At 51.4% G+C, this 25649-nt stretch overlaps 2 protein-coding genes and 1 long non-coding RNA gene across 5 annotated transcripts; 2 read left to right on the top strand and 1 right to left on the bottom strand.

Moving 5' to 3' along the window:
• The first annotated feature begins 1488 nt into the window (after positions 1-1488).
• On the top strand, positions 1489-7258 carry LOC123592118 (keratin, type II cuticular Hb1). Its single transcript, XM_045467073.1, has 9 exons — positions 1489-1906; positions 2650-2858; positions 3650-3710; positions 4464-4559; positions 4808-4972; positions 5240-5365; positions 5611-5831; positions 6096-6127; positions 6657-7258. Exons 1-9 carry the CDS (start codon positions 1538-1540, stop codon positions 6899-6901), a joined length of 1524 nt encoding a protein of 507 aa, XP_045323029.1. The 5' UTR covers positions 1489-1537; the 3' UTR covers positions 6902-7258.
• Positions 7259-12228: 4970 nt separating this feature from the next.
• LOC123592126 (keratin, type II microfibrillar, component 7C-like) lies at positions 12229-17472 on the bottom strand. 3 transcript variants are annotated; one of them, XM_045467081.1, is made up of 5 exons: positions 17349-17472; positions 16025-16150; positions 14231-14451; positions 13240-13271; positions 12229-12722 (listed from the first exon to the last, which is right to left on the bottom strand). In XM_045467081.1, exons 1-5 carry the CDS (start codon positions 17349-17351, stop codon positions 12559-12561), a joined length of 546 nt encoding a protein of 181 aa, XP_045323037.1. In that variant the 5' UTR covers positions 17352-17472; the 3' UTR covers positions 12229-12558. The 3 variants fall into 3 exon arrangements, with proteins under 3 accessions (XP_045323037.1, XP_045323038.1, XP_045323039.1); XM_045467082.1 differs by having other exon boundaries at positions 16046-16150; XM_045467083.1 differs by having other exon boundaries at positions 12229-12375; positions 17349-17471.
• A 66-nt stretch (positions 17473-17538) lies between these two features.
• On the top strand, positions 17539-24253 carry LOC123592127. The gene is made up of 3 exons (XR_006709596.1): positions 17539-17854; positions 21202-21375; positions 24047-24253. It is a non-coding gene; the product is annotated as an uncharacterized LOC123592127 (long non-coding RNA).
• Positions 24254-25649: the final 1396 nt, after the last annotated feature.

Raw genomic sequence — 25649 nt, 5'->3', positions numbered from 1 at the left:
CACAGATACTGGAACAGCCTGATCTTTTTGTGCTTCTTGGGGTGACATAATAAGAATCATATAGCATTGCTCATGAGGTACTCTGCCCAAAAACATGTCAGTTGAACCCAGACAAGCCTCTAGACCAACACTATCCAGTGGACAAGCTGCAATGGTGGAAATGTTCTGTCCCTGCGCCATCCAGTAAGGTAGTCAGTGGTCCTGTGGTCATGTGGCTCCTGCAACTGGGGAACTCCATTGTCAATTTATTTAGCTTTAACCAATTTAAATTTAAACAGCCGCATACACCTACAGGATGCCACACTGAACAGGTCAACTCTAGAGTTAACTTCCAGTATCTTTAAAATATAAAGAAAGGATGGAGGGGCGCCGAGGTGGCTCCGTCCGTTAAGCACCAACTTCTGCTCAGGTCATGATCTCAGGGTTTGTGCGTTCAAGCCCTGCATTGGGCTCTGCGCTGACAGCCCAGAGCCTGGAGCCTGCTTCAGATTCTGTGTCTCCCTCTCTCTGCCCCTCCCCTGCTCGTGCTCTGTCTCTCAAGAATAAATAAACATTAAAAAAAATTAAATATAAGGGACGGAGCCACAAGACAAGTCACATAAAACCGATTTCTTAAAACTTTTGAGACAACTAGGAAGGCTGAAAATGGAACGGCTAGTAAATGATTCTTTGCAACTGTTGTTAATTTTCTTGCACGCGCAGTGGTACGGTCCTGCTTTCTACATGTGCCATACTTTCTGTAACTGTGAAATATGTGGGCAGGGCTGGCACAGTGTTAACCACTCTTGAATCTACATAACTCAGTGAACATCTCAGGGTGTTTTTATGCTATGCTTTCAACGTTTCCAGATGTTCAGAAACTCTCATGATAAAAGTTGAAAAAGACAAAAACACACACACACACACATATTTAATAAACTGCTGGCTGCTGTCTTGACAGGAAAAATGGGATGTATCTCAGCAGCCCGCTAGACAGTCCGGGGATGAGGGGAATGCACATTTGTGGTAGAGTAGCACGATGGCCACTACTGGAATGGAAACTTCTGGATGTTACTTGTTAACACCTCGGTCTTTCCTGAGTCCCCTCCTGACCGCCCCACTACACACACACACACACACACACACACACAGGTGCCCTGAACCTCCCAGCCTCTGGCCTTGCTTCTCCTCTCCTCTCCTGGCCCCCTTCCTCCCTCTCCTGCCCTGCCCTTCTCTCCCCAATCTCCTCAGATGAGTGCATAGACTGCTGGCAGGGCACTTTGAAGATGAAACATACTGAGTCCCCCTACGGCCCAGCGGTTGGCATCCTGTACACTGAGGAGGGTGCGGGCCACTCCACCATGAAAGCATGTGCTAAAGACGGGTTGGACTCAACTAACCGCCCAAGCCCATAAAGCACAAATTGACCGAAATGCACAGCCAAGCCCTTCAGATCTGAGCATAAATAGGACTGAGGTGCCTCACGGAGCACATTGGAGTTTGCACAAGACTCCAGACCTCGGTCCTGTTCTCTGCCACCCCAGCCTCCAGGAGCACCATGACTTGCGGATCTGGATTCTGCGGCCGCACCTTCAGCTGCGCCTCGGCCTGCGGGCCCCGGCCCGGCCGCTGCTGCATCACCGCCGCCCCCTACCGCGGCGTCTCCTGCTACCGCGGCCTCACCGGCGGCTTCGGAAGCCACAGCGTCTGCGGCGGCTTCCGCGCCGGCTCCTGCGGCCGCACCTTCGGCTACCGCTCCGGCGGCGTGTGCGGCCCCAGCCCGCCCTGCATCACCAGCGTGTCGGTCAACGAGAGCCTCCTCACGCCCCTCAACCTGGAGATCGACCCCAATGCGCAGTGCGTGAAGCACGAGGAGAAGGAGCAGATCAAGTGTCTCAACAGCAGGTTCGCTGCCTTCATCGACAAGGTGGGTGTCCTGGATCACACCCTTCCTGAGCCTTCGGGTCCTGGGCTAGGCACTGAAGACAGTCAGGGGCAGGAGACAGGAGGTCCAGGTGAGCTCCCGCTCTGATGGACGAAATGGACACACACCCAGGCCACACGAGGACCGAGGACATCAGGGTACAGAGCAGAGGCTCCTGATTTGATAGTGTTGCCATTATATGCAACCTCTGTCCAGACAGGCAGGTCCCCACGGAGACACGAGGACAGGCTTGGAACTGGCCTGTCCGAGGAAGAGGGCAGAACATGCACACACACAGACACCAAAATGGACACAAGAAATAGGAAGAGGCCCGCAGGGTGAGCCAGTGGGTGGCTGTCCTTGATCACACCCTTCCTGTAGCCCACCCATGCTCAGCACTCAGGCTGGGCACTGAGACAGGGGGAGCCAGAGGCCAACCGGAGACCTCTACCTGCCTCCAGAATACACATGCCACCTGGACTCACCAGGTCTGGAGAACTCACTTTCCCTGAGAGCAGACGCTGACCTTGCCCAGCCCCTTGCTCCCATCCCTGAGTGAGAAAATCCAGACAGAGATCACAGGAGGGAAATCCAGGAGTCGCCTTGTCTCCCACTGCCCATCTCCGCCAATGTCTGCTGAGCTCCAGGGTTGGGAGTTTGCCCCTAAAGCAATCACCCCAGCCCCACCCCAAACTGGCTTCGGGACACCAAGAGCCGTCTGACCCCTCCCCACACCCTGAATGCAGGTGCGCTTCCTGGAGCAGCAGAACAAGCTTCTGGAGACCAAGTGGCAGTTCTACCAGAACCGCAAGTGCTGCGAGAGCAACCTGGAGCCCCTGTTCGAGGGCTACATCGAGACGCTGAGGCGGGAGGCCGAGTGCGTGGAGGCCGACAGCGGGAGGCTGGCCTCGGAGCTCAACCACGTGCAGGAGGTGCTGGAGGGCTACAAGAAGAAGTGAGTGCGGCCCGGAGTGACGCTGGGCACAGGAAACGGACTTGGCTTAGAGCCCGTTGGGTTAGACTTGAGAAGAATTTTCCAGAAGGACGAGGGGCCATGCAGGCCGGGGACTTGCGCGGCAGGGTCGTCTCAGCTGCGCCACTGTTGCCCAGATGCCTGCCTCAGGGTGGGGCTGGGATGCCCCCAGGAGACCTCTCTGTCCCCTACTCAGCCTTCCCTTCTCGGAGGCTGTCCCCCAGGCCCCGTGGGCAGGAGGCTTCTGCAGGCTCCCTGGCTGCCTCCTGCTGACTGACCTCTCAGTTGTTCCCACCCGTAGCACCTGAGCGTCTGGTGTTCGGGGCTGACGGGCCCCGGGGCCCCGGGGGTGCCACTGCCTGGGGTGCTGAGTGCCGATGGGGGGTGGGTGTCATAGGCCCCCACACCTGAGCCAGGTTGGACAGCCAGATGAGGGGAGGCTGGGGCTGCCGTGCCCCAGAGGTGACACTGTCCTCTCCTAGCATGGGGCCGGGGGTTGAGTCCTTATGTGCCTCCTAAGGTGACCTCACGGCAGCTGTGGGAACGGGGCTGGGAGGTCCCACACCTTAGCTCTCTGGATCCCTCAATTTAAAGTCGAGACAGGATCCTAGACCCGTTCCAGATCCAACCAGACAGAACGGAGCCAGCAGAGTTGCTGCGTTCCAGCTGTTGGGAGCTCACGAATACTGCCCCCTCCACTGATGTGAAAGGGAGACGGCCTCTGGTGAGACCCGCCCTTCCCTGACCTCCCTCTCTGCCCTCTTCTGCCTCAGGTATGAGGAGGAAGTCTCTCTGAGAGCAACAGCTGAGAATGAATTTGTGGCTCTGAAGAAGGTGAGTGACGTGGGATCCGGAAGCACAGACACCAGGGATCTCGGAATGACAGACTCTTCCTGGGGAGACGCAGAGGGTCTCAACCTCCACGTGGGGTACACGACCTGGCCCAATCGGGCTGGGAAATCCCAGGGGTCAGGTCATGGAAGGCTCATTCAGGTCGCCGATGAAGGGCAAGAACCTTGGACTGTGCATTAGCACCCTGCCCTGGGGCGGGGGATGGCTGGGCTGACCGGCGGATGTCCCACTGTGCTTTAGAACTTGTGGTCTCTGGCGGGGACCCATGGAGGCAGGGCAGCTCCAGTCTCTCTGTTGAGGGACAGCGTCCTGTCTAGCACTGGGGGAAGTCTGACCAACAGGAGGGGCCCAGTCCCCGGGTATTGGGGAGGATGGAGCTGAACCCGGAGTGGCCAGGTGGTCTTGGAGGACTGCCAGGGGACAGGGAGGGGTCGAGGTGGCGAGCAGGGAGTCAGTCTGGCAGGCTTGTTGGGATAGGGAGGGTAAGAGGCAGAGCTGGGACCATAAGAGGAGAGAAAGGCTGGCGGCCCATCTCAGGCACAAAGGGGTTTGTTCTCAGAAGGGCAGGAGGTTGCAAAGCCCACCCCAGGCAGGTCAGAAAGTATGGCGACGGCTTGGGAATAGAACAGTGGGAGTCCTTTCCCTTGGCCTCCACGAATGGGAGAGAAGAGACGGGAGTGTTTGGGCTAATGAGCACCGGGGTCCTCTGAGCTCACAGACACCCCATTTTTCCAGGATGTGGACTGTGCCTACCTCCGCAAGTCAGATCTGGAGGCCAACGCGGAGGCCCTGATCGAGGAGATCAACTTCCTGCGGCGCCTGTATGAGGAGGTGAGGGGCTGTGGTCCAGGTCGAAAAGAAGCAGCCAGCCTAGAAGAGGGGGCTGGGGCCTGGGAGTGGCCAGGGATCCCTGGGCAGTTGGGGGGGGGGGTTGCCAGGGATTTGGGCTGGGGCAAGGGGGCTGCAGTCCATGAGGCTGTAGTGGGAGCTGGGGTAGAGACCAGGTAAGGGCTGAGATGACTGGGTCCCCACTGTGGTGGGTGAGGCTGGGGTGTAAACAGGTTCCCCACCATCTGCAGGAGATCCGCGTTCTCCACGCCCACATCTCAGACACCTCGGTCATCGTCAAGATGGACAACAGCCGGGACCTGAACATGGACTGCATTGTGGCCGAGATCAAGGCTCAGTACGACGACATCGCCAGCCGCAGCCGGGCTGAGGCCGAGTCCTGGTACCGCAGCAAGGTGAGGGGCACAGGACACCTGTCTCTTAGACATGGCAGCACGACGGAAGCCAAGTATTTATTAGGAAGGCCTCTTTTGTCTGGAGTTTCTGATCCCGTGGGATAGTAACAGAATGGCTCACAGCTCTCAAGTTATAACTGCTGGGCAGGGCTGCCATGTATAGTTGCACAGGCTGAGCACTGTACAACCTCCCAACCATCTGTGGTGTCTGAATGGGAGGGAAACTGCATCCTGAGCTCAGGAGCACCTCTGCTTCTCCCCCCTCAGTGCGAGGAGATGAAGGCCACGGTGATCCGGCACGGGGAGACCCTGCGCCGCACCAAGGAGGAGATCAACGAGCTGAACCGCATGATCCAGAGGCTGACCGCCGAGGTCGAGAATGCCAAGTGTCAGGTAGGGGTCGCCTGGGGCCTCCCCAGGGCCACACAGGCAGTGTGTGCCCCGACTGGCTCTCACCATTCATGATCCAGCCCATTTGCATGGCTCATGTCCCTGGAGTCAGGGGGACTCCGTTAATGAAGGGGAGAAGCCTGTTCTTGGGGTGTCCCCAGCTGGGGGAGGGGAGAGACTGGACACATGAGGGAAGTGGACCGAGACACCCAGGACCATAACCCACTCTGTTCTCTCCTGGGCCCCAGAACACCAAGCTGGAGACCGCGGTGACCCAGTCTGAGCAGCAGGGCGAGGCGGCCCTGAGCGACGCCCGCTGCAAGCTGGCCGAGCTGGAGGCCGCCCTGCAGAAGGCCAAGCAGGACATGGCCTGCCTGGTCAAGGAGTACCAGGAGGTGATGAACTCCAAGCTGGGCCTGGACATCGAGATCGCCACCTACAGGCGGCTGCTGGAGGGCGAGGAGCAGAGGTGAGGCCCGACCCAGCCTGGCTCTGAGTTGCCCATTCCTGCCCCTTGAATACACTCCATCCTTTGTTCTGTCTCAGCAATGACCAGCGGTCTAGGAAAACCTCTTATTCATCACTTTGGGGATGGGGGTGGTTTGCGAGGGCTGTTCCCTCAGACCCTCTGCTTCCACGCTGACCACTTGTGAACCCTGCCCCAAGGTGTCGGGGAGCTCTATCCGAAAGTCTGGATGAGTCACTCATGTTGCCTTTTTCTTCTTCCCTCTAGACTATGTGAAGGCGTTGGGGCCGTGAATGTCTGTGAGTAACACAGCCCCTGTGTGGATGGATTTATTCCCTTCCTATAAGGGGTATTAGAGTCTGGAGGGTGGGGTTCCACTGAAAGCTAAATATCATAAAGTGGGCCGGCATCACAGCAGGAGGGATTGGGGGTCAGAGAGCAGGAAAGACCACAGCTTTGGGCCTAGCGGTGTAAGTAAAGATTCTCCTGACTTTAATTTTTTTTTTTTCAACGTTTATTTATTTTTGGGACAGAGAGAGACAGAGCGTGAACGGGGGAGGGGCAGAGAGAGAGAGAGACACAGAATCGGAAACAGGCTCCAGGCTCTGAGCCATCAGCCCAGAGCCTGACGCGGGACTCGAACTCACGGACCGCGAGATCGTGACCTGGCTGAAGTCGGACGCTTAACCGACTGCGCCACCCAGGCGCCCCAAGATTCTCCTGACTTTAATACACAGTGCTCAGGGCCCGGGGATCTGCATCATCTGGGAGGCTGATGGCTCGCCTCCCCCCCACCCCAGAATTCTGATGAGCCTTTGGGTTTTGCAGGTGTCAGCAGCTCCCGAGGCGGGGTCGTCTGCGGGGACCTCTGCGTGTCCGGCTCGCGGCCGGTGACCGGCAGCGCGTGCAGCGCCCCCTGCAGCGGGAACCTGGCGGTGAGCACTGGAATGTGCGCGCCCTGCGGCCCCTGCAACTCCATCACGTCTTGCGGCCTGGGCACCGGCGGTGTGGGCTCCTGCGGCATCAGCTCCTGCGGCGTGGGCTCCTGCGCCAGCAGCTGCCGCAAATGTTAGGCGGCCGAACTCACGCCTCGGGCCTGGGGTCTCTCCCACCCAGCCTCCCCATGGAGCAAGCTCTCAATTACCTCTCTGGCACTTTGAAAGGTCTGTCCCACTCCAGGCCTCTCATGTCTATGTGTGATCCCCTCTTCCTCGGCTCTGCTGCCCCGTGCTGGGAGAGGCTACCCCTAAAAAGTCCCCTTGACGCCCATACGAAGGGGGTTGAGGGGCCCAGAGGACCAGGACAAGGTCCTACCCTAGGCTGTCATGGGGCTGATGGCCATATCCCACCCCCAACCACTCCCCTTCCACCTCTGTCATGTTCATCTGTCTTGATCTGTGTTTCCAATAAATCAATGTAGCCACCTCTGAGCCTTGTCTGCCCCTCTGTTATCCTCAAGGGTCAGGGTTTGGGAGAGTCCCCAAAGTCACGTGGAACAGAAAAAGGTCTAGTCTGGGGTCAGTAACCGGGGCAGGGCCCCACAAGCTTCCATGGCCCAGCCGGTGTTTGAACCCTGCGTGCACCTTTAGTGGTCATTTCACTAACACACTGTTGCCTCCCAGAAAACATCCCTGTGCATATCTGTCAACTGATGGATAACGAAAATTAGATTCATCAGTCACTCAAAACTTAAGGAAACATCACTCACTGCTTTGCTGGGGAAGACTCACGCCTGAGCAATTTATTAGAATTCCTTACAGGGTAACTATATGAACATGACTTAAACTTTCAAAAAGCCTTTGATGTGGCTACTTTTTGCTTTTTGAATGGAGTCCTTTTGGGGTCTGGAGACCTGCCAGAGCTGATAAATTACCTCCAGGATAGAAAACAGCACGTAGCAAGACAATGAGGTGGCACAGAGCTAAGGACATAGACTCTGGAGCCAGATGACTTGGGTCCAAAATGGGGCTCTGCTCCTTCCTGGCTGAGTGACCTTGGTTAATTTCCTCACCCTCTCTGTGCCTCAGTTGCCACATCTCTAGAGTGAGAAAGATAAAAGCATGCCTACCTCATGGGTAGATGGGAGGACTAGGCATTTCATACGTAACGTGTGCAGACGGTGCCTGCTCCAAAAGAATCATGACATGCGCTTGTCATGAGCCCTATTCTCTTGCAGAATATAAAATGGAAATCCCTCCAAGGACCAGGGCTATGGCCAGCCTCCTGTGCCCATCTGTAAATGATTACAGGGGCACCTGGGGGGCTCAGTTGATCAAGTGTCCAACTTGGGCTCAGGTCACGATCTCACACTCCGTGAGTTCGAGCCCCGCGTCAGGCTCGGTGTTGACAGCTCGGACCCTGGAACCCACTTCAGATTCTGTATCTCCTTCTCTCTCTGCCCCTCCCCTCCTCATGCTCAGTCTCTCTATCTCAAAAATAAAGAAACATTTAAAAAAAGTTTTTTTCATTAAAAAAGTGAATAAATACCTTTAAAAATTTTTAACAATAAATAAATAAATAAACAGATTACATTTCCCTCATATTACACTTAGCTGTGTGATCAGAGACAGCAAACAGAGAGAGAAATCTCCACATATTCCAGGGCCATTAAGCTCCTACGTGCAGAGAACTGTTTCCCCCGTGACACTATGAGGATCTTACAAGTAGCAAAGAAAGTAAGGAGATGGCCCCTCCATCTTGCTATGGCGAAGGCAAGTCCCTGAATACATATCTGTACAGCAGGGCAAATCTCTAAACTTCCAGGCCCGGAAAACTGTAGCAGAAATCTAAACCCACCCCATCCTTCAGGGCAATAGAAATAAATAATATTGAGAGCCCAGAAGCAAGTGGTCTGAAAAGACCAGGCTCTTTTAAGGTAGAGGATCAATCCAAGGCCCCCCACCCACTAGTATGTCCCCTCTCCCCTCCTGATGGAATTCTGAGCAGGCCAGGACCCTGGGAGAGTTCCAGACCATGCAGTTGTTCTAACCAGCTCTCTGTGCTGTGACACCACACAGCTCAGAAGCAGGCCATCAGGAGTCCAGACCTGAGGCCCAAACCCCAGCCCCATCACTCCATCCCTCCCCAGTTCAGAAACTACCCAATGAACTTCTCATCTCTGCCAACTGACCCCTCCCTTCCCATCGCGCTGGTCTCATTAGCCCAGCCGGGCCCTGATGGCCTCACTTACTCTCAGCCTCCTTCCAGTTCCCACTCCTGGAAAGGCTCAGGAAGCGGAGCAAGAGTGAATGAATCAAGTACATAATACTCCTGATGCAGAACGGTGACAAAAACGGAACACCTCGCTGTGTGACCTGTGGCAAGTTACCTCCCTTCTCTGGGCCTCAGTGTATTCACTAGTGACATAAAATGTTTGGACCAGATGACTGCTGAGGCCTCTTACCGATGTAAAAGCTCCATTGGTCCTCAGGAGAGGTGGGACAGGACTAGGACCTAGAGGCAGGGGGAGGTGGGGACCCCAGATGCCATGTAGCCGTGCGGTGTGCATGCTGTCTATACCTTCCTTCCGCAGAGCTCACTGTCTGTAGGCAGCTGTCTGTGAGTAGAACAATATGATCGCATCCAGGTACGTGCACATCTCCGGGCATCTGTGTGGAAGCACCTGTGTGTGTGCGAGAGAGACTGTCAGCATTTCTACATGTGTGATTGTGTGTGTGAATGTGCACATGCCTGTGTGTCCGTGCTGAAGGGGGGAGCTCTGTGGGTACCGCAGTGTGAGTGACAGGTGGACTCATGTGCTGATGGGGGAGGAGGCGGAGAACCGGGCTAAGGCAGGAGTGGTGAGGGTAGGTGCCGCTGGGTGTCATCCTGGGGAGGTGCCCTCTGGCCAGGGAGCCCCAGCTCTAACCCGTGGGGTTCCCTATTTCCCCTCCTGCCCTGTAGACACTCTAGCTCCAGCTGGGGCAGCAGGAGACCAGCTGGCCTTAGACTTGTAGAGCCTTCTGTTAAAGGTGCTCAAAGCCTTTCCCAAGACTCCAGTACCTGAGATATTCATTGCATTTATGTAACTCTTACTATGTTTTAAGGCCTTTGCATATAGTAATATATTTTTCACACAATCCTGTGACAGGGACTATTCTTGTTTTACCGGTCAACTATGGTGCAGAGAGGTTCAGTAAGGAGGAAAATGAAAAGGGACAGATGAATCTTCACCAGTTAGATCTGGGAAGGGCAGGACTGAGACTCAGAAACAGGCAGTGTTTGGGCCAGGGTAACAGCAAGATTGGGAACAGAATCCAGACCCTTCCTTCCTTGCTCCAGGCTGGCCTGGCTGATACATTGCAGCTGGAATTTCATCAGGAAGGATTGTGTGTAGACTCATCCAGAGACTCCTGAGGGGTTTCCATGGGGTGAGACAGGTTAATGGTGGAAGAATGACCCAATGCGTCCAAGGACAGAGCTGACCACACAGGACCACAGAGCCTCACTCTACCCATTCACCTGTTCATCCGTTCATATCCACTGCATGGCAGGCCCTAGAGATGGGTTGACAAGACAGTCACTGGCTCTGAGGGGCTTATATAGAGATGCCAACATCTAAGTCACATCTGTCACGTCTAAGTGCTATCAAGTATGAGGCAGGCCGGAGCAGAAGAAGGCTGACCCCCTAGTGGTCCCGTTCTGCTGAGAAGTGATGTCTTACTGGTGACACCCACCTCCCTTCAGAAGTCACCTTGACTAACAAAGCTTGTAAATAGGCTGGTAAGACTCTCTATAAATGCACCACACAGTTTTCTCCCACCCCAGGCTGGAATGTGGCCCATGGCCAGGGAAGCCACTCAGAGAATCGGTCCCCAAACCACAAACATGGCTGGTGGCCCACGCAAGACACGCAAGCCTGACCCAGCAGCCCATGGGATCTGGACTGACGTCAGGCTTGGGATTCGAAACGGGAAAACGTGAACAGCCAGCCCTCCGTGGTGTGGGCCGCAGAATGCTCACCATAAACCCAGCCAACGACTGCAGGTGAGAGTTCCCTTAGCACCTCCCTCCAAGTCCTTTCCTTGACACTATCAGCACAGCAGGAGCTGGCAAAACCTGACCTTGAAGATCACAGAACGTCATTACCTTCTTAGCAAAATGCAGGGAAACTGGAGCCCAACCGCAAAATCTCGCAAAGGGGCAGCTCGGCTCTCAGCTGCTTTGCACTGAGAGTGTCGGTAAGAACGTTTGTTTATAGAGTTGGTGTCGGTCAGAAGTGGCCAAATGGGGCTGATGTGTGCGTCCATTGGGTCCGTGTCCCCTGCCCCCCTGCTGCGTGGCAGCCCTTATGCCAAGTTTCGGTCTCATTCCTCTTGCATGATACAGTTCTGTTTACCCAGGAAGGGGGCCTTTTTGGATACCTGTTTTCTGGGCAGGGACCCAGGAGAACACAGCAGACATAGTGTACCTTAAAAGGTAAAGCCAAGGCCTCTGGCCAATGACGCACCTTAACCCCACCCAGGGACATAGAAAGCAGGAACCATTGTTCCCCGCATGTGCTGATGACGTAAGCCTTTGTGCAATAGAAAAGACTGTGAGTTCACCGAGTGGAAGCTTCTCTCGGGCCTGTGTGGCAAAGAGAGAGCCCAGAGACCCAGCCCTTCTCTGGCCACCCACCACCCCCGCAAACTGGCCTATCTTCTGCCCCTCAAAGTCCAGTTGCCTTGTAAAAACCCACAGCAAACAACACCATAGACCTGGAAATAGAGGCAGAGCCAGAAGCTCCATCTGCTTCCAAAGACATGCTCTCCCAGCCCACCATCGGGTCATTTGTTAAACTAGAACCCAGGCCTGAGCCACCCAGCTGTGTTCATATCCCCCCCGCCAGAATCTTCGAGGGCCGTCTTCCCCGGAGCCTGTCCTCAAGTGCCCCTGCCAGGCCGGCAGAGGGTGATTTGCCCTCATCCCCACCTCCTCCATTCTCTTTGGGGCTGGTTTGGGCCTGCCTCCCCACCAGAACGTCCTGTGCAGGGCCAGAACCAGAGTGCCTGGCTCACTCAATACTGCACCTGACCCTCAGAAGCCATTCGGTAAGTGTCTGTAGGGCGAGTGACTGGATGAATGAAGGCAGCGCTCAGCAACCAGACATGGTGGAATGTGGGCCCCAGGCTGGGGAATAAGCAGGTCTGAGGAGGAATGAACCCCTTCTTTCACTTTCCCCAAGGGTCCTCTGTCAACCCACCACCACCACCAACCTCAGGATCCTGGTTCAGTGACATCACCATAAACTGAAGTCATGTGGACCCACACTCCGCAAGGGGAGGGCTGCTTCCTGGTAGTGTTCGCTCCTTTTCTCCCCTACCCCCAAATCCAGCCAGCTTCCCTACCCCCAAATCCAGCCAGCTTCGTCTTGACTCTGTACCTAGCTTGAGGAATCCAGGCACAAACAGCCCAGGGGCTCAGTCCACTGAAGAACTTTTATTGCAAAGGAGGAGTCCTAGGAAAATAAGAGTGAAGGGGTGGGGGCAGGTCAGAGGGACAGGGTGCTGGGTCCAGGTAAGCCACACGGCCTCCTCAGTGGCTCAGCATCCGGGCTATCTTCACCCTGGAAACCGGGCAGTCACCGTCCGGTAAACTAGATTCCAAGACTTTACGCTCCGGGGTGGGGGCAGGCAAGAGGGACAGATGAGGTGACGGCTAGCTCCGTGGGAGGGGGCGTCTGAGACAGAGGGTCAAGTCCTTGGGGCAGAAGCTAGGGTTCTTTTTCTCCAGAGCATGGCAGGAAGGTTCAACATCTGCGGGCACCGCCGCAGCCAAAGCCCCCGAAGCATCCGGGGGAGCCGCAGAGCGCGCAGCCGCCGCCAGGGGCGCTCGTGTCCAGGGCGCCGGAGCCCGCTCGGGGAGGCAGCAGGTTCGCCGGGCCAGAGGCTGAGCCCAGCCCGCTGCCCAGGGCTGAGCAAAGCATGGCTGTCAGAGGAGAAGCCGTCTTCTCCCGCTCCGCCCCCAGAAGACAGACATACAGACTCCTCTCCCAGAGAGTAGCCTCAAAGACCCTCCTCCTCTCCAGGAGTCAGAGGTGCAAACTCCCCAAAGACCAAGGGGTCTTGGTGCAGACCCCTTCCTCCAAGAAACAGACTCCAGAAGGCCTCCCTCCCTGAACTCGGACACTCAGGTTCTCCCCATGTGAGAATCAAACAGTCTCTTCCACAAGGACAGACCCACAAGAACACCCTCCCACACCCCAGGGCAAACCAACAGAACCTGCCCCCAAAGAACAGACCACAAGACCTCCCCCTTCAACACACACAAAGAATCACCCCCGAGAGAATAAACAGCCCCCCACAAAAGGGAGACACACAGAGGAAGCAGATCCCAAATCCCAAATCCCTTCCCAAGAGAATGCACACAAAGGGGTGTGGGGGATAAGATTGAACTCCTCTAACCCAAGCTATGTCTATTATTTACTTACTGAAGCTTCCTGCCCCAAATCCCAGACCAAGCCTGCGGAGAGAAGGAGGAAGCAGGTGAGTGAACATCCCTCCTGGGTATAATAATCCCCATTCTCCAAAACAAAACTTTCCTGGCCCTCCCCGGACGGGCAGAGAGATGTACATGCCCCTGGTTCTCTCAGATCCCCACAGCCCTTTTGCATCAGACTCCTCTGGAGCTTAAACTCGATCTTTCCTCCTTAAATTCAGATAGTCCGATTTTATCGATGACCTCTTGGAGGAGGGAGAAGGCTAACGACGCTTTCTTTGGCCTAAACTTAGCCTAAAAGGGGAGACCATGAAGGGAACATTTTAAAGGACACTATAGAGGAGATAGCTCAATCATCTGAAGACTATTGGTCAAGCCACACCCAGTCGCTTTCTACCTGTGTGTCCTTGAGGTGGTCCTTTACCCTGAGACTCAGTTTCCCCATCTGTAAAACGGGGATGACAGCACCTCCCTCCCAGGGGTTTTGTGGGGTTGAAAGATAATAAATGCTGCATGCCTGTTGCATGGCGGGTTCCCTGTCCCTCCCCTCAGCCTGGGGTACCCAGCTGGAGCTAGCAGCCCTTGGGTCTCTACTGCAGTCTGAGGTGAAAAGCCAGGCCCTGCCTGTTCCCATAAACCCTGCCTTCGGGGCAAGAAGGGCAGAACTGAGAAGGCACTCCAAACTGGAGACATTATTCCCCCTGGCTAGGCCTTGGTCCTTGCAGCTGCCTCACTGGACAGACTGGCCCCTGCTCTCTGCCCTTGGGGGTGTATGACCATGTGTCGTCCCATCCCAGGTGCCCATCCCTAAAGGGCCTTAAGCTGGTGGGGAGAAATTGGCTCCAGGAGAACAAGGCCCTGGATCCCCAGGTCTTCTCTCCCCACCACCCCACCTCCCCAGCTAGTGAGGACCCAGATGGTGACCTCCCTGGGCCCCTGCACTCCTCGCCGTGGCCACACCCAAAGCACCGCCCAGCCCCCACCTGCTCTCCTCGTCCTCCAGCAGCTTGCGGTAGGTGGCGATCTCGAAGTCCAGGCCCAGCTTCACGATCATGAGCTCCTGGTACTCCCGCAGCTGCCGGGCCATGTCCTGCTTGGCTCGCTGCAGGGCGGCCTCCAGCCAGGCCAGCTTGCCCTGGGCACTATCTGAGGCACCCTCCTCCTGCAGAGCTCGTGGCTCCCTGGCTCTGTCTAGTTCACAGGGCTGGGGGCGAAGGGAAGAGCACGGACAGGACATCCTTGGCCCCCACCCCCTCCCCCATCAAAGCTCCAGACCCTTCTTGGAGGCCAGAGGGCCAATGAGCGATTAGAGATCACTGTATGGAATGGGCCTTCCTGTTCCAAAAAATGTGTCTGTGTCTGCCCAGCTCCCAGTGTGGAGATTTGGGACCAGCCATCCGAGATGGCTGAGACAGAGCCTTTCACGTCTAATATGGTAACTCTTCTCAAAGGAGCTAGGATCCAGGAAGCATCAAAAGCTCCTGCGCACATAATGCTAGGTTTATTATTTCATCAGGGAAACTAACAGGAAGGATATCCTTTCCTCGCCAGAAACTAGCCTCCGTAGTCTCTGCAGAAATAGAACAATAATAAATGCTGGCCTTGATGAGCTTTGCTTGCTGCTTAGGAAACTGGGAGGTGGGGGATGGGGGGACTGTGATCAGAACAGCAGAGGCCGGTGGCAGACTGAACCATGACAGGCCCATCCATTCACTGTGCCACCCCCTTGAACCTGAACAGCTTGTCCCTCCTCACAGTCATCAGTTCCTGAAGAAGGGAGGACCCCTCAGAGCCTCAGACACTTGTATCCACAGAAAGCAGGGGAAACAGGGAGCAGAACCCCTTCCCTCTGCAGGTAAAGTATGAGCCCAGGGGGCTTGACAGGGCAGCTGGGAGGAGAGAGGGGAGATTGAGAGGCAGAGAAGTTGGAAGAAAGAAAACATCCATGTGGGAACCTCTCTTTCCTAAGCCTAGAGCCTGAGCTGCAAACCCGAATGCCTCCAGAGGCCTGGCTGGAGGCATCCCAAGGTGAAGGCCAAATGTTAACCCTCTAGCAATGGTATCCAGTTCCAGAAAGAAATCCGCACATTGTCAGTCTCCCACAATCACCAGGACCTCTTTCACGGTTTCAGCCTCTCACATCTCTAATTTAGAGACGCGGGTGTTGGTACCTTTTGCCTTCCACAAGGATAATAACAGCACCAGCCAAGATGATGAGAAAATGGCAAGAGCCCTCTGCCGCTGCATCAAAGGACGCAGCTCAGGGTGGTGGGGTCGATGCACACAAAAGGAGCACAGCCTTGTGTGAAGGCGACAGAGAAGACAGAAGCCTCCCTTCCCTAGCAGAATGTTGCCAACTCCGTGCATTATTTAAAGAGAACCCAGAAAACCGGATTTCTACAGAACGTCTTGCGATTCCCAAAGAAGGGCTGAAGTTTAATGCTATGTAGGACAAACAAAGCATGCAGATACAAAATCGCACGTGCGCATGAAAACTGATAGGCAAACAAGCGTACAGATTTATACGTATTTTACCTACGGGTCAGTTACGTGCCCACATGAACTACTACAGAGTCCCAGGCGAAGGCAGCGTGATGTACACGTGTAAAGCCACACTCTCGTTTGTTCGGACACTCACAAAGAGAAACTCTACCCATCTACTCCAGAGGAGGGGGACGACTAGTCGAGCTGTCATAGATAATGGACACCCTCCCACCGTTCATCACTCCGGTGCGCCACCCGCCCCCCCCCCCGCCCCCACCACCCCCACCCCTGACCTGACTCTTAGCACTGTTCACCTCCGCAGTCAGCCGCTGGATGGCCTGGTTAAGCCTGTTCAGCTCCTCCTTGCTGTGTCGCAGGCCCTGCGTGTGTTTCTGCACGGTCGCCTGTACCTCCTCGCACTGTGGGGCGGAGGCAGCACAGAACGGGGGAGGGTCAGGGCGAGGAGGACAGCCAACAAGGGCACTCAACCGAAGCCCGCAAGACAGCTCCAGGACCAACGCCTCCACCTTCCCTCATGAGCAGGTCATCTGACTACTCTGGGCCTCTGTTTCTCTGTCTGGAAAATGGGGATGATCGTCTTTCCTATTGCCGAGGGTTGGCGGGCACACTGGCGGATGCTCTATCGGGTCTAGAGATGCCAAAGGTAATGTCGAAGGGATGGCACAAAGAACAACGCAGGCCGATAATCTGTCGAGTCATTGGACTAAGATCACATAGGGTTTATCCCAGGCAATAGGGGTAGTTAGACTCTAGCAAATCAGTTATGGTCATTCACATAGGATCATGGCAATTAATACAAACACCAGTTTTAAAGATCCAGCAGTGATTCCTAATTTAAAAGTACTTTCGAAAATCTCTGAATATAAAGAAACTCCTTTAACTTGATGAATGCTACTAATCAGCGACAGGGATCCAGATTCCAGCTCCTTCGCTAAACCCAAGGCCACTATGGGGAGAGCTATCTAGAAGGGAGAAAATCAGGGCGCCTTTTCCCTTTCCTGCACCTGTCCTCACATACCAGCTCATGAACCTCTGAACTTCTGAACCATGAACCTCTGAACCATGAACTTCTACTGACGCCTGAGCTCGGTAACTGACGCACAGTGCCTTATTCTCTTCAAGGTCTTCTGTCTCCACCATCTCACCTGGGCTCAAGACCACCGTGAAGTAGGCCAGGTGGGTGTTACTGTCTCCCTTATCCTTCCTTGGGCAAGCTGAAGCTCATTACATCTAACTGTCCGAGGAAGTAGGGACCCAGTGGGACATGAGTGACCCTGCCAGTCGAGCTGAGCTAGACTGCGTCTTAAGTGCATGTTCTTTGCTCTACACCCTGAGGAACATTAAAGTCACACACACTCTTCAACCCAGACAACAGGAACTGTTCACGCCAAACCCAGTGCACATTGCTTTCCAGGGCAGAGGGGGTATGGGAAATGGATATGAACAGACTCCCACAGGCCACCCTTTCCGGGTCCCATTCCCAAAAGCTGTAGACACAGCAGACAAGCTTGTGCCTGGCTAGGTCCAACAGATCTGGGCAGAGTCCAAGACCCCCTCATCCCATGTGACCCAATGTGCCACACAGACAAGTCTCACCATGATGAAAAGAGCTGTCGTCTCTCCAAGCCTCCGGGGCGCACCTAAGCCCAGCTCCAGCCCAGGGAGCTCCCAGAATCCTCGCCTCTGGGGACAAAGCTGCTCCCTCCCAGGGGGCTTTGTGACCTCACCTTGCAGAGTTCTGACAGGGGCCGGAAGGGGCTGTTCTGTCAGCCCAGGTGGGAGAGTGGAGGTCCCTGGCCTGGAATGGGCCTTGAAGGAAAGAGGAGGAGAGGGAAGGAAGGATCCTTCAGGTGGGGGAAATGTGCAGAGCCAAGGAGTTTGGGCTTAAGGGGTGAGAAATGGGGAGCCACAGAAGGTGCTTGAGCAGACCACCACCCTGGTGTGCGATGCAGTTTAGGAAGGCCTGTCTGGAAGCAGAGGGAAGGCAGACAGGAGGGAAAGAGACTGGGGCTGGGGTGCCAGTGCCAAGACTAGGTAGGCATCCGGGACAGGATTGAGCCTCTAAACTGCAGGAAGAACCAGGGACCAGACAGCACACGCTGGTCAGCATTTTCTTTCTGTTTTATAAACTTCTCATACGTGCAAAAGAATGTGTGCATATAACCTACATTTAATGATTTAAATGGCAACAGTAATAAAAACAGATCCTTGTGTACCCACCAGTACCTTCGAAGCCCCACGTGGGACCCTTCCTGATCATAGCATCCTCGGTCCCTGACCCTATCCCATCTCCAAAGTAACCACTCTCCTGGGGTTTGTAGTGAGCGTTCCTTTGCTTTTCTTTAGCCTCCGGTGTGCATGAGTCCCTCAGCATTTGTTCAGTTTTGCCTAACATTGAGCTTTACAAAAATAGGATTACGTTGTTTTTATGACTTGCTTTTCCCTCCCCGACATTCTGTATGGGAGCTTTTGATGCGTACAGCTTGGTTCATTCGTCCCTGCTGCGTAGTATCCCAGTGTGTGATTCTCTCTCCAGTCCCCTGCGGGTATACATCTGTGCACCTTTGTTTTTGTGCTAACAAACAATGCCGGTGTGAACCTGTAGGTACGTTTCCGCTGTCGTACTTTGGCAAGAGGATGTTTGGGCTACTGGCAGTCAAACTACTGTTTAACCACAGCTCAAAATAAGAAACGGATTTTATATCGTGAATCCGTACCTACGTACATGCTCACGCACCTAAACGGAAATAAGTTTCATGAAGAATTGCTCACTCCTACTACGCGCGATGCGTTCTGACTCTCGAACCACTCACCTGCACACGTTCTTTCACTTTGTATGGCTTTATGTTTTATCTTTAGGTTTTCAACAGGACCTTATGTTGAGACTTCATTTCTTATAAATAGGATGTTGATTTTATTATGTATTTAATATAATGAAAATGAAATACCCATGAAGCCACTTATAGGCACAAGAACCAAACGTCCCTAATAATTTACACATGCCTACACACTGCCTCCCCAGCCTGTTTCTGCTTCTTGATCTGGGGGGGGGGGGCCTTCCTTGAATTTCTCATCATTCCCTTGTTTTCTTCTAGTTTGATTACATGCATGCATGTACCTGTAAACATTATTATTATTATTATTATTATTATTTAGTTTTTCTTGTTTGGTTGGGTTTGGGGTTTTGGGTTTTTTAAATATATCACTTACAAAAGGACTTGCTTTTTTTTTTTTTCTAATATTGTAGAACTAAGGGTCCTTCACTAGGATTCATAGTATTCTATTACGTGAATACACGACACTTTATATAACTCTATTATTGTTTTGTTCTGTTTTCTCTTACAAAGTTGGCGCTACGAACATTTTTCTAAATGTCCCCGATGGATGTGTGTGAGGATTTTTCTGTGATACACATCTAGGACTGGTATTTCTGAATCAACTAGTGAATATTACAACACAAAAGTTATTTGCCAAAGTCATATAATAAAGACTTATACTTTGATCAGCAATACATAAAAGATTCGTATCTTCTCTGACGCATCTAATTTTCAATAATGAAATGATATAATCAGTCTTATTTTTGATCTTACTTTGCATTTTCGTGATTCCTATTGAGGCTGAATATCTCTTTAAGTGTTTATTACCTGTATGGATTTCCTTTTGCCCATTTTTTTGTTGTTGGGTTGTTTGCTTTATTCTTACTAGATGCTAAGTGTTTTTTATATTTCTATATAAATTTATACTTCTAGATATTATACTTTGTCACTTATATGTATCACAAATATCACCTTCAAATTTATGGCTTGTCTTTTCACTTTGTGAATATTTTGATAAATAAAAGTTCTTAATTTTAGTGTCTAATTTACCCATCTCTTCTTTCAGATTAAGCATTCATCCTGCCTTGCATAAAAATCCTTATTTATACCAACATCAGAAAGAGAGGGACGCCTGGGTGGCTCAGTCATTTGAGCATCCAACTCTTGATTTCGGCTCAGGTCATGATCCCAGGGTCGTGGGATCAAGCTCTGCATCAGGCCCTACACTCAAGCACAGAGCCTGCTTGGGATTCTCTCTCTTTCTCCCTCCACCCCTCTCCCCTGCTAGAGCTTGCCCACACACTCTCTCTGCCTCTCTAAAAAAAAAAAAAAAAAAAAAAAAAGACATTCACTAATGTTTTTTTCTAAAGATTTTAAAGTTTTGCATTTGACATTTATAATTATAGTTTGCTTGGAATTGATTTTGTGTATAATAGAAGGCAAGAATCCAGTTTCATTTTTTTTCCATGTGGATAACCAATGCCATAGTCCCTTCTTTACTACTGATCTGCAATATCACTACTGTGGCATATCAAAGATACAGATCTAGCTATATATATAACTTTATATATTACATATAACTTTAGTTATATATTTATATATAGTTACTATATTTGTATAATGTTTACATACAAGAATAGACAAACTGATCAATGAAACAAACTAGAGAAGCCCTAAATTGACATATATTATGTACATTACACATAACACATATATATGTTGTTAATATATTCATGTTTTATATAAAGTATATTGTATTACATATTATAATAAAAATATTATGCATAAAACACATCTAATGTGTATATAATATATATGTATAATATATATGTTATTATATATATTGTTACTATATATATATATATATATATATAAAATATACGTCAATTTAGGGGCTCTCTAGTTTGTTTCATTGGTCAATTTGTCTCTTCTTAAGTGGATATTACACTGAATTAATAGCTTTATAACTACCTCTGAAAGGGCAAATACCCATTCAGATGCTCTTTTTTATCCCACGTATTATTTTTTTTTAATTTTTATTTATTTTTGAGAGAGAGAGAGAGAGAGACAGCATGAGTGGAGGAGGGGCAGAGAGAGAGGGGGAGACACAGAATCTGAAGCAGGCTCCAGGCTCCGAGCTGTCAGCAGAGAGCCCAATACGGGGCTCAAACCCACAAACAATGAGATCATGACCTGAGCCAAAGTCCGAGGCTCAACCCACTGAGCCACCTACACTCCCCCCACCCCCCGCCGTGTATTCTTATATAGCGCCTTGACTATTCTTGATTGTTATTCTTCACCATAAATTTTAGAATCAACTTGCTAAGACTTATGTAAATCCTTATTTGGAATTTGATCATAGTTGCATTGACTCTGTATATCAGTTTAAGGAGAATTAATATCGTTATGATAATAAAACTTCCCATCTATGAATCTGGCATAGCTCTTCATTTAGTTAGAGCTGCTTTGTTATCTTGCATTTCACATAATGTTTATATTTCTGTAGGTATAGGTTTCTCCCATATGTATTAGACTGGGTTTTTAAGTCATTATTTTATTAATTTTATTAAGATAAAATATACCTACGATAAAATGCACACATGTGAAGCATGCAGTTCAACAGGTTTTGGCAGATGCATCAGATGGGTGCCCCACTTAACCACCACTGAATGAAGATACGGAACATTTGCATCATCTCAGAAAGTTCCCTCATGCTCCTCTGCAGTCCAACTCCCAGACCAGCACTGATCTAATTTCTGTAGATTAGTATTGCCACTTTTGGAATTTCGTATGAATAGAAGCATTCGGTATGTGCTCTTTTGTATCTGATTTTTTCACTCAGCATGGTTTTTTAAATCTTTTCAAATGTATTTATTTATTTTGAGCAAGAGAGCAATGTCAGGGGGAGGGGGCGTGCAGAGAGAGAGGGGAAAGAGAATCCCAAGCAGGCTCTGCACTGTCAGTGCAGTGCAGAGCCTGATGCGGGGCTCGAACGTGCGGGGCAAGATCATGACCTGAGCTGAAATCAAGAGTCAGACGCTTAACCAACTGTGCCCCCCAGGGGCCCCTTCACTCAGCATGTTTTTAAGGCTCATCCATGTCATTTTATGAATCAGGAGTTCATTCCTTTGTGTTGTTAGGTGATATTCTGTTGTACAATTATATCTCAGTTTGTCCATGCACCTGTTGAAAACATTTGGGCTGTTTCCAGTTGGGGGCTTTAATAAATAAAGGTCATATGAAAGTCATGTACCAGTCTCTATTTCAACCTGCTTTTCATTTCTTTTGAATAAATATCCAAAAGTGCATTTGCTTTGTCATTTGGTAGCGTATGTTCAGCTTGATAAGAAATTGCCAAACTGTTTTCCAAGGTGACTAGACCATTTTACGCTCCATGAAAGCTCCAGCCGCCCCCCACTTGGAATCGTCAGTCTCTTGAATGTTAACCTTCCAGTGGGTGTTGAGTTTTTCCCAGAGTAGGTTTCCCTGATGACTAATAATGATCAGCAAGTTCCCACGTGCTTCTTGGCCCTTCATACATCTTCTTTTGTAAAGGGCCGATTGAAGTCTTTCACCCATTTTAACTGAATTGTTTGTCTTCTTGTTATTGAAGGATTAGCTCTTTCCAGGAACAATTAATGTAATTATATATGATTGGATTTGAGTCAGCCATCTTGTTCTTTGTTTCTCATTTGTCTCACGTGGGGTTTTTGTTGTTGTTGTTGTTCCTCTGTTGTTCCTTTCTGCTTTCTTTGGAGTTCATCAAATAACTTTTAAGTATTTGATATCATTTATCCTGTCGAAATCTTTTGGTTTACTTTATCATAATAAATGTTTGTTTTTAGTGATTGTTCTAGAGCTAATGCTATACATACTCCCTTAGTTATCAAAGTCTATTTGGAGTGAATACTGTGTTGCTCCCCACTTGGCAACCGACAAGTGCACACACGACAAACAATGCAATTCGGTGACCCGCCTCCCCATCGTCTGTGTCACTTGCCAGATCTTTTGCTTCTGCAGACGTTACAAGCAATATCGCTATTTTTGCTTTAAGCAGCCAGTATTCTTGGGCACCACAAGCATTCTTGGCTCCGTAAACTGATGTTTTTCGCCAAATATGGGAGGGTACTCCTTCAAACACTTTTCCACATCACTCTCACTCTTCTCCTTCTGGAACCCCAAGCGTACATATGCTAGATGATTCTAGGTCTCTGAGGCTCTGTTACTTTTTCTTCAATATTTTCTCACTGTTGTTTGGATTGGAAAACTTCGACTCCTGTCTTCAAGACACCAACCCTACCCTCTGACATCGTCAGTCTTTGGCCAAGCCCCTTCGTTGAATTTTTCACTTCCATTCCCACGCTTTTAGATCCAAGAATTTCTCGTTTTGTTCTTCTTGACAATTTTCCATACCGCCTTGCTAGCTCAATGATGCATTGAAATGTAGTTTTAAGTATATTTGCCACAATTTTAGGTGACTAATGGCAGAGGGATGTTTCAGAGTTCCTAGTCTGACATTTTGCAAGAAAAGAAGGTCCTGGTCGCATTTTTCAACGGAAAAAAATAGGCAGGATTCTGTGACTCGTTGGGTGGGGAAATTAGGTATGAAAGAGTTTTAAGCTGGAGATATTAGGAGGAGCTGGCAGAAAGAGGGAAAGCTGATGGAGGGGCATCAGTTCAGGGGGAACTGACAAACTGATTTTAAGGCATTTTGAATTCCAAATATCAGGGCAATATTCAAGTGAAGATGCCCTGTGGGAAACTGGAAACCTTAGAGATGAATTCATTTATCCTCTTGACATGGCTGAGTGTCTGCTACGAGCCAACACTGGGCCAGAAGCTTCCTGGCACTGAAGCACTCCCTCAGGGAGCCCAGAGCCAACAGAACACCCCTCCTCGATGTCCCCAGCCTTGACACTCAATCAAATAAATAGCTGGCCTGGCCTTGGCAGCCCCCACCACATTGAATGCCTTCCCCCCACCCAGAGATCCCACCCACCCTTCCTAGGACTGAAATAATGGACAGAAAGATCGAAAGCATCACAGGAACTATGTGACTTTATCTTAAGCACCGACAGCAAGGAGGGAAGGAAGATTCAGGAAAGGAAGGGAAGAGCAAGAGTTCAGGGAAGGGCAAGGTTAAGGGGTGGGGGCTGAGAGACGGTCCCCTTCATGGGTCAGACAGCCCAGAATCGTCCAACAGAATATATTCCTGTGCCTCTCCTCCCGATACCCTTTCTCAGCCTCAGGGAGGCAGGCGACAAGGAGGGAGAGTCCCACACAACAAGAAATGAGAAGTGGACAGCAGGGAAGATGGGCCAGAGTGAGATCAAGGGGTTACACCCCACCACCAGGGCCAGGCTGGAGAGACAGCCAGCTGGGAACCTCGGGAGGACAAGAGTGCCAGAGGCTCGGTGTTTCATCAAACCCTGCCAGCTTCACACTTCTTAACCTGCTGCCACAACTTCCATCCTACAGGACCTGATGCCACAGAAATGGGTGACTGAGACATCCCCCACATACAACTCCGCCTGAGAGCGGCTGACGCCTGCACAGGGGCGATAACAAGTCAGAACCTTCGGCAGCGTGGGGACCGGAACTCCCGCCCTACCAGCCAAGAGCACCCAGATGGCTGAGACGGTTCTTGCTTATTCACATCTCCAAGGATAAAGAAAGCCTACCTGAGCCTCCCTGTGGCCTGTCCCAGCCTTTACTGAAAGGGAGTCCATCTGGTGGTTTAATCTCAATCCCTTCTTAATCTAGTCTTCCGTCACTGACTTCAGGAAGACCTCCCTGGGGACAACCAAGCTGATGAAACACCTGTTTTAGTCCAGAGAGGTATTTGACATTTTGAACGTGGACACATGTGCTTGGACAAGGAGAAAATGAGAGCCTCCCAACAATGGGAAAGTAAGACTTCCACTCCGATGGGCGTGGCATGAGGAGTTATCCCCCTCGTGACCCAAGATCAGTGTTAGGACTGGGCACTAGCTCCCGACAGTGGTCCCAGAAGTAACGTGGTCACCAGCTCTGAACCCAGTCACCAAAGGAATCACTCAAGTTTTCCCAGGTCAGAAAAGAAGATCTGGGGTGCAGACCCCCCAAAGGCTCAGCATCTCCCCAGCACGGTTCCAAAAGAACATAAGAGTCAGGCTCTCCCAGACTCCTCTGGGAAGTGGGACCCGCCAAATGCAGCAGGACACAGAGATCCCTCCACCTGCCCAGGAGTCCAGCTCCGGGCTGCCTCCCCACCCATACTGACGGGCTACATGATCACGAACAATCCAGTCTCCCCGAATCTTTCTATTTGCCCTCTCAGTGTGAGGCCTCTTTTTACCCTGCCTTCTAACCAACAGTGTTCTGGAACCAGTTCACAGAGCCTGTTTGACACATTTCTAGCCAACCCTAAATGCAGTCACAGCCGGCCATGCCGGAAGATTTTACACCACCGAAACTGGCAAACACTGTAAATGGGACTTTTGTTTCCTTCCGAGAGCTGGTTGTTAAACATTTACCCGCAAGCAATTGCCCCTAACTAAATTATACAAGAGGCGTATTGGAAATCAAGCAGTAGACCTCAGCTAAAAGTATTCTCCTTGGCCTCCCCTCAGGGCAGGGAGGGTCCCTCCAGCTTGGTGTTCTGGGGGCCAGGAGAGAACAAAGTGGGTTATGGTCCTGGGTGTCTCAGTCCATTTCCTGGATGTACCAGTCTCTCCCCTCCCCCCGCTGAGAACACCCCAAGAACAGGCCTCTCCCTTTCATTAACAGAGTCCCCCTGAGGGACTACAACCAGGGACATTTGTCATGCAAACGAGCTGGATCCTGAATGGTGAGATCCATTTGGGGCACTCACTGCCCCAAACGTGATAGGGGGCGGGAAGGGGGGGCAGATGACCCACCTGAAACTGGGCATTTCCACCTCATTAGTCCGCCTCTGGATCACGCAAGTCTGCGCAGTAATCTCCTCCGTGGCAGGGTCTCCCCACGCCACATCACCATGACTTTCATCTCCCCATATTAAAGAGAAGCAGAGATTCTCCCGAGGCTCAGGACAGGGTGTCCCAGCAATTCAGACACCACA

Source organism: Leopardus geoffroyi, chromosome B4 (assembly GCF_018350155.1).
Source record: "Leopardus geoffroyi isolate Oge1 chromosome B4, O.geoffroyi_Oge1_pat1.0, whole genome shotgun sequence".
In the NCBI taxonomy this organism is placed as follows: domain Eukaryota; kingdom Metazoa; phylum Chordata; class Mammalia; order Carnivora; family Felidae; genus Leopardus; species Leopardus geoffroyi.
Note: the sequence above shows the minus strand (reverse complement) of the source record. Positions and strands in the feature narration are given on the sequence as shown.